This window comes from Gopherus flavomarginatus, chromosome 19 (genome assembly GCF_025201925.1).
Source record: "Gopherus flavomarginatus isolate rGopFla2 chromosome 19, rGopFla2.mat.asm, whole genome shotgun sequence".
Taxonomy (NCBI): Eukaryota; Metazoa; Chordata; order Testudines; family Testudinidae; genus Gopherus; species Gopherus flavomarginatus.
The window spans coordinates 24,147,539-24,155,248 of NC_066635.1; the positions used below are offsets into that span (position 1 = coordinate 24,147,539).

The 7,710-nt window shown below is 63.2% G+C and overlaps 1 protein-coding gene across 1 annotated transcript; it reads left to right on the forward strand.

Moving 5' to 3' along the window:
- The first annotated feature begins 2,010 nt into the window (after positions 1-2,010).
- Positions 2,011-7,593, forward strand: RSKR (ribosomal protein S6 kinase related). The gene is made up of 12 exons (XM_050929077.1): positions 2,011-2,206; positions 2,357-2,608; positions 3,120-3,203; positions 3,295-3,363; positions 3,835-3,904; positions 4,620-4,727; positions 5,007-5,047; positions 5,566-5,593; positions 5,910-5,999; positions 6,088-6,176; positions 6,727-6,837; positions 6,969-7,593. The coding sequence occupies exons 1-12, from the start codon at positions 2,159-2,161 to the stop codon at positions 7,191-7,193; spliced, it is 1,215 nt and encodes a 404-aa protein (XP_050785034.1). The 5' UTR covers positions 2,011-2,158; the 3' UTR covers positions 7,194-7,593.
- Positions 7,594-7,710: the final 117 nt, after the last annotated feature.

Here is a 7,710-nt window from a genome sequence, read left to right on the forward strand (position 1 = left end):
TGAACCCCCTTGGCTTCAGCCTGTTGTGTGTGTAACTTCTCTGTTCTCCCAGCTGTGGTGCTATCCCCACCACCTGCCTCTGCTCCGGCTGCTTTATAAACAGGAGCGCGGTGGCTTTCTTTCCATCCATCCCCGGCTCTGTGCTAGGCCTGTCAGTGCTGTTCTGGCTAGGGAAGCCCCATGCTGCACTGTGGAGCTGGGCCTTTTTCAGTGGCACCCACCCCTCCCCTCCCCTCCATCCCGGTGGTCAGCGGCACTCCTTCCCCCAGTATCTTCCTGCCAGCAGGCACCCAGGAGAGATCACGGGAGCCCGAGGCTGGTTATTGTCCACGGGCTGAGGGCCCTGGCCAGGCCCTTTGTCCACGGGCTGAGATCCTCGCTGAGGTGAGCAGCAGCAGCTGCTGGCTGAGGGAGGAGGCTGAGCCATGGAATTCACTCCGGCCAGCCATGAACTGAGTGCCCTCCCAGGTCCTTTCTTGCTGCGGTGCTTGGGCAGCTAGAGGCAGGGCCAGCAGGGTTCCTGTCTGCCCTGGGGCCCTTATGGCCCTGCTTGGCCTGGCTCCTGGATGCTGATTAATAGTCAGGAGGTGGGCATAACAGGACAATTTGTCCTGAATAAAGCAGCCAGCGGGTGTGTCCTATAAGGAGGGGCGAACAAGCAAAGGGGCGGGGCTTGCATGGCAATAAGGGGGCCGTGGGTTATTTGCATTAGGTGGGAGCAGGGTGGGGCTCGCATGGCAATAAGGGGTCATGGGCTATTTGCATTAGGTGGGAGTGGGGTGGGGTTTGCATGGCAATAAGGGGTCATGGGCTATTTGCATTAGGTGGGAGTGGGGTGGGGTTTACATGGCAATAAAGGGTCGTGGGCTATTTGCATTAGGTGGGAGCGGGGCGGGGCTCGCATGGCAATAAGGGGTCTTGGGCTATTTGCATTAGGTGGGAGCGGAGCGGGGCTCGCATGGCAACGAGGAGTCCGTGGGTTATTTGCATTAGGCGGGAGCGGGGCGGGGCTCGCACGGCAATGAGGGGCCGTGGGTTATTTGCATTGGCTGGGGCGGGGCTCGCGTGGCAATGAGGGGCCATGGGTTAGTTGCATCAGGCGGGAGCGGGGCGGGGCTCGCGTGGCAATGAGGGGTCCGTGGGTTATTTGCATTAGGCGGCAGCGGGGCGGGACTCGCGTGGCAATAAGGGGTCTTGGGCTATTTGCATTAGGCGGGAGCGGGGCGGGGCTCGCACGGCAATGAGGGGCCGTGGGTTATTTGCATTGGCTGGGGCGCGGCTCGCGTGGCAATGAGGGGCCATGGGTTATTTGCATCAGGCGGGAGGGGGGCGGGGCTCGCGTGGCAATGAGGGGCCGTGGGTTATTTGCATCAGGCGGGAGCGGGGCGGGGCTCGCGTGGCAATGAGGGGCCCGTGGGTTATTTGCATTAGCCGGCAGCGGGGCGGGACTCGCGTGGCAATAAGGGGTCTTGGGCTATTTGCATTAGGTGGGAGCGGAGCGGGGCTCGCACGGCAATGAGGGGCCGTGGGTTATTTGCATTGGCTGGGGCGGGGCTCGCGTAGCAATGAGGGGCCATGGGTTATTTGCATCAGGCGGGAGCGGGGCGGGGCTCGCGTGGCAATGAGGGGCCGTGGGTTATTTGCATCAGGCGGGAGCGGGGCGGGGCTCGCGTGGCAATGAGGGGCCCGTGGGTTATTTGCATTAGGCGGCAGCGGGGCGGGACTCGCGTGGCAATGAGGGGTCCGTGGGTTATTTGCATCAGGCGGGAAAGGGGCGGGACTCGCGTGGCAATGAGGGGCCCGTGGGTTATTTGCATCAGGCGGGAGCGGAGCGGGGCGGGGCTCGCGTGGCAATGAGGGGCCCATGGGTTATTTGCATTAGGCGGCAGCGGGGCGGGACTCGCGTGGCAATGAGGGGTCCGTGGGTTCTTTGCATCAGGCGGGAGCGGGGCGGGGCTCGCGTGGCAATGAGGGGCCGTGGGTTCTTTGCATGGGGCGGGGCTCGCACGGCAATGAAGCAGGGACGGGATTTCGCCAGTTTATGTAACCGCCCCGAAGCGGGATTAGCTGGGCCGGGCGCAGCGGCTTCTGCTGCCGGGACGCGATGGGGCCGGGGCTGCCGGAGCCGGGGGCCGGGGCGCCGTAGGAAGGAGACGCGATGGGAGCGGCCAGCAGCGAGCCCGAGCCCCCGCCGGGGCCCCGCAAGGTGCGTGCCGGGGTGGGGGGCTCGGGGTGCCTGCCCAGGTCTCGCTGTGATGCGAGTCCACGGGCCTGTCCCACGCAGCTGTGGCTGCTGTGCCCTGCCCAGAGCTGGCTGCAGCGGGGCCAGGCGCTCATGCTTCTGCTGGCTCTGCAGGGCGGTGGTTTCGCAGCCGAGGTCTCCTGGGTCCGGAGCTGGAAGAGGATCTCGGCTGGCATTGGGGTGACGGTGTCAGGGCTGGAGCGCAGCTTGGCCACGAGGAGGCGCCTCCAGCAGCAGCGGGGCCCGGGCGAGAAGCTGCCCCGGCTGGGGGAGAAGCTGGTGACGGGGTGGCCAGTCCCGCAGTTCGTCTCGCTCTTCCTCCCGGAGTTCCCCGTCCGGCCCCCCCTGGGCCAGCCACAGCTCCAGGTGCGATGCCCAGCTCCGAGCTGTTGGGGGGTGGCTGGGACAACCATGGCTAGGGCCCATGAGTGTGGATTGGCCTCTTGTGGCCTGCGTGGGCCCTTGGGAGCCCCAGGGGCGAGCCGGAATCGAGGAGCCCAGCAATGCTGGCACAGGATCCCACGTGTAGGAGCGTCGGCAAGCTCCGGTCTCCAGCTGGGACTCAGGCAGCATCTATTCCCCGGCCTCCAGCTCTCCCTTCGGCCCTGGGCAACTACACAGCTCTCCTCTCTGACAACCAGAATGCTGGAGAGACAAAGGCCCCCGGGGTTCACCCTCCGTCCTTTGGGAGCAGAGAGCGAGAGGCTGGGATAGTTCCCCCCATGCCTACTTCAGGGCTCTGTCCGGCCTGGCCAGGAGACACTGCTCTGGCTACTCCCTGGAGCTCGTCCTAGCTGAGTCCCATGCTGCTGTCGCAGGGCCTGGCCCTGCTGGCGGACACAGTCACACTCCACGCTCACTGGTTCCTTCCTTTTAGATTCTGGGCTTTGTTGCCAAAGGCTCGTTCGGGACGGTCCTGAAAGTGCTGGACTGTGGGCGGAAGAAGGTCTTTGCTGTGAAGGTGGGTGCCCATCTGACACTGCCCCTCTTCCCAGGACACTGCCCCGTTTCCCTGTGCTGACTCACTGGGGCCGTGGCTCTTTCTCTTGTAGGTGGTCCCCAAAGTGGAGGTGCTGCGGCGTGACACCCTGAAGCAGTGCAAGGAGGAGGTCAGCATCCAGGTAGCTGCCGCTCTCCCTGGGGGCATGGGGTGCATAGGAGGGGTAGGGAGATCCCCTCAGGAGGAGTGGCTTGGGGAAGAGACTAGACTCTCGAAGCTGCCCCCTCCAGGGGCCTGGGTAGCTGCTCCGAATTTGTTCTGTCATCTAGCCTTCCTGGGTCAGAGTCCCAGGCAGGCCGTACCTGGCCACGTGGGCTCAGTGCCCTAGGAGCACCGTCCCTTCCTCGGCACCATACTCCAGCCCCATTGAGGATCTGGGTGCGGCTGGCTCTCCTGAGCTCTCCAGAGATGCCATGGGGGTCGGGGCCTGCCCTGGGTGAGGGCTGTAGCCCAGGGTGGGTTATGGCGCTTTGGCAAGAGGGACGTCCTGAGCCTTCATGCTTCTCCCCTTCTCCTCCTCCCTGATTTCTCCCCCTGGGTGTCCCCATCCCTAGCTCAGATACTCATGAGTCCTGTTTTTCTTTGTCCCCAGAGGCAGGTCAGCCACCCATTTGTTCACTGCTTAGGGGACAGCTGGCAGGGACAGCGGCATCTCTTCATTAGTGAGTCACCATCTGCAACCCGGGGTCTGCCTAGAGTAGCCCCCCGACCCCCACCCCGTGTGCGTTTCCCTCTCCGTGTGTGTGTACATGGCTCTGTGCATCTGACCGACATTGTCTCTTGTCCGCCTCAGAGCTCTGGCAGCTGGAGTGCAGCCTGGCTCTGCCGCCCGCAATCCCCTGTGGATTAGGAGCTGCTTTGCAGCTCGCTCTCCTCCCCCTGGCCACCCATGGCTGGGTCATGTGAGCAGGATAAAGGCATTTCCCTCTGGCAGGCCTGGCTCTAGGGTGAGCAGATGTCCTGATTTTATAGGGACAGTCCTGATTTTTTGGTCTTCTTTTTTTTTTTTTTAATACAGGCTCCTATTACCCGCCACCCCCGTCCCGATTTTTCACATTTGCTGTCTGGTCACCCTGCCTGGCTCCCCTGCCCTGGGCTGGCACTGTTCTCTTGGCCCTTGGGCAGTGAAGGGTTCAACAGCAGAGGGAAGCAGCCCCACTGCAAGTATCAGCCCGGGGGCCATGCCCGCTCTATGCCCTGCCTCCCCAGCAGGTGAGGCCCCTTGGAGGCCGGGTCTGCAGAGGGTCTCTGAGATGTGATCTGTGGGGAGAGAGAGGGGATCGTATTTGCCTGGAGCCCTGGCTCTCCCCAGCTGGATGGTGTGTCCTGGGCCCCCTAAGCTGTAATGTCTGTCTGTCTGTCCTGCTCCCTCTGTAGTGTGCACGTACTGCAGCACCGGAGACCTGTACACGCTTTGGGCCTCTTCGGGGCGCTTCGCGGAAGCCACCATTCGCCTGTTTGCAGCTGAGCTGGTTCTGGTGCTGGGTGAGTGACCTGCTGAGGGGCACTTGCATAGGAACCTGTGCTTGGGCAGAGAGTCCCTATGGGTTCCCCTGGTGCCGTGTGGCTGATGCTGACAGCACCCTGGGATCTCTGGGCCCTGAGGAAGGGGCTCTGTGTGGGGCAGAGGTGCTAGGTGTGGGCTCTTCCCTGCCTGCCAGGAGCTGATGGTCAGACAGCTTCCCCTGTATTGGGTCAGGCCTATGGTCCTTCTCACTATGCCTGGTGGGGCTCTGATGACCCTCCTCCTTTCTCCCCTTCCAGATTATCTCCATGACCTGGGCATTGTGCACCGAGACGTGAAGGTACGAGTGCCCTGAGAGAGGGGGTCTGACCTGTCCTGCCCCTTGCTCGGGGTGATGGGCTCCACTGCAAGGCTCTAGGCGGCTGCCCTGCTGCCTGGTGTGAGTCAGTGCTGGCTAGCAGGAGCAGGGGGGCAAGTTCCTCTGTGATGGGGGGACCTCACCTCCCCCCAGACCCCAAACTCATGTCTGGTGGGGTGGGAGCTGGATTCAGCTGCTCCGCTCAGTGGAGGGAGTGGGCAGCTGCTCTTTCCCCCCCACTAGTTTGGGCGAGTGCTGCGCAAGGCCTGATCCAGCCCATTGTGGACCCTAGGCGGCTCTTAGAGGAGGGACTGGTCTCCTCACACAGGCAGATGTGTGGGGTGTGAGCTGCAGGGGGGCCTCGCGAGCAGCTTGATGGGAATATGGCCCTTTCCAGGCCCGCGAGGCCAGCTGGTGTGTCCTGGACAGGTGGCCTTGCTTAGCTGAGTACACCCTGGCCAAGGATGTAATGTGACCTCTGATCTTTCTCTCCTTTTCAGATGGAGAACATACTCCTGGATGAACGTGGTACGTGCAGTGCTGCCCCCTCCACGCTAGGCTTGAGCCTCTGTTCCCTGGCTGGGGGAAATGCTGGGCTGGCAGCGTCTGGGGCGGGGGCAGGGTGGGGATGCTGGGCTGGCAGCGTCTGGGGCGGGGGCAGGGTGGGGATGCTGGGCTGGCAGCGTCTGTGTACAGGGCTTGGGTAGGGGGACTGCTGGGCTGGCAGTGTCTGGGGCGGGGGGGAATGCTGGGCTGGCAGTGTCTGGGGCGGGGGGGAATGCTGGCTGACTCCATGTGGGTAGGGCTCTTGCAGAGCAGTGATACAGTGTGTGTCTGTGCACAGGGCACCTAAAGCTGACAGACTTTGGCCTTTCCCGCCACCTGCACCGAGGGGAGCGGGCTTACACCATCTGTGGGACCCTGCAGTACATGGGTAAGACTGGCACAGGCTGCTGCTGGGCAGCGGGCTGAGGTTTGGGCACTGCACAAACCCTGACTCTGCTTTCTCTTGGGATTGACAGCCCCAGAAGTGCTGAGTGGAGGCCCCTACAGCCATTCTGCTGACTGGTGGTCTCTGGGCATCCTGCTCTTTACCCTGGCTACTGGGAAGGTGAGGTGACAGGGCCAGGGGAGATGCTATGGGGTCAGATTCTCTATCACTGGGAGGTGAGGGGTTGGGGCAGTATCCCTATTGGTCTGGGCACACAGCCCTACTCTCCAATGGAGCCACATAGGCGAGTGGGAGGGTCTGGGGGCAGAGGAGACATCTGTGTTCTCTGTCTCACCCAGATCCCATCTGGATGGGTCCCTGGGCCACCTTTCTCTTTGTTCTAAGGCTGCCTCCACTCGGCAGCACTTCCACCAGCACTACTGGAGTCTGCTGGTGGGTTACTTGCTTCCCATCACCTGCACAATGCATTGGAGCCTCCGCCCGGGCCATGGTCTGGATTGTGGCTCTTGTGCAATAGATTGGGGAAGGGCTTGAGCACAGAGGGGTGTCTGATGGGTACCTGCAACCAACATGTGGTGCTCACGCTGCAGCCTGGACTTTGGGCTGGGCAGAGGCAGTGGTCAATGGGAGGCAGTATCCTTTTCTGTGCCAGCTGCTCCTTGGGACTGCTTCCTTCCGGGGCACTAACAGCCCTCCCCTGTCTCCCCAGTTCCCAGTTCCTCCAGAGCGAGACCACCTGGCCATGCTGGCGAGCGTGAACCGCTGCAGCTACGAGAGCCCAGGCTCCCTGAGCCGGGGGCTGTCCCTCCTGCTCAGTGAGGTAACTCCTTCCAATCCCTGCTGCGCCCCCTTCCCTGGTCCCAGCCCATCTCCTCTCTGGCAGGGCAATGCTGGCTGAGTCTATCCCCTGTACACGCAGCCCATTCTCATGGTCAGGCTCTCCCTCTCCAGCTCCTGTGCCGAAACCCTCTGCGGCGCCTGCGCTACCTCCACCACTTCAAGAGCCACCTCTTCTTCCGGGGCGCGACCTTTGACGCCGAGCTCCTGCAGAAGCACCCGGTGAACGTCGTCGTCGCTGCGCGGCAAGTGGAGGAGGTGGCCCTGGAATCCTCCATGGCCTTTGCAGACTTTGACTGTGACCTTCTGGCCTCTCTGAGCTGCCCCTGGCCTGGCTGAGGCAGAGCTGACCTGCTCCTCTGGCTCTGCTGGAGCCCTGGACACATTTGAGGCTCCATCGTGTTAGCGTTTGCAGGCTGGGAGCAGGACCCAGAAGGCCAGCCTGGAGCACCATTCTGTATGCTCAGGGACCCCCTCTTGTGCAGCCCTGCAGCCCTGCCCCAGCACCTCAGGGAGGGCAGCCACGGGCACCCAGCCGTGGCTCTTGCCTGGGCCAGTCGATAGGAAGTGCCCTCCCCCCGGTTCCCAGGCCAGGCTGCGGGCCCTCCCCGTCCTCAGGTTAGACCCAGGCTGGGCCAGGTTCGCCCCGCTCCCCGCACGGGACTACGCAATAAAGGGCATTTCCAGGGCGCTGCGTGGCGTGGCCGTGGGGTCTGGGGGGAGCCAGACCAAACCGCTAGGGGGAGCCCCACACTCTGAGCGGTCGGGGGACCCCGCCCACACAACTACGTCAGCCCGGGGGGTGGGACACGGCGTCGCCCGCCCCTTACGCAACGACGCACTGGCGGCGGCAGCC

Excerpts from the sequence above, each read along its gene's own strand:
- RSKR (XM_050929077.1), top strand. The coding sequence starts at position 2,159 with ATGGGAGCGGCCAGCAGCGAGCCCGAGCCCCCGCCGGGGCCCCGCAAG. Across the intron at positions 3,204-3,294 it reads AGAAGGTCTTTGCTGTGAAG|GTGGTCCCCAAAGTGGAGGT; the intron begins GTGGGTGCCCAT and ends TTTCTCTTGTAG. Across the intron at positions 6,838-6,968 it reads TGTCCCTCCTGCTCAGTGAG|CTCCTGTGCCGAAACCCTCT; the intron begins GTAACTCCTTCC and ends CTCCCTCTCCAG.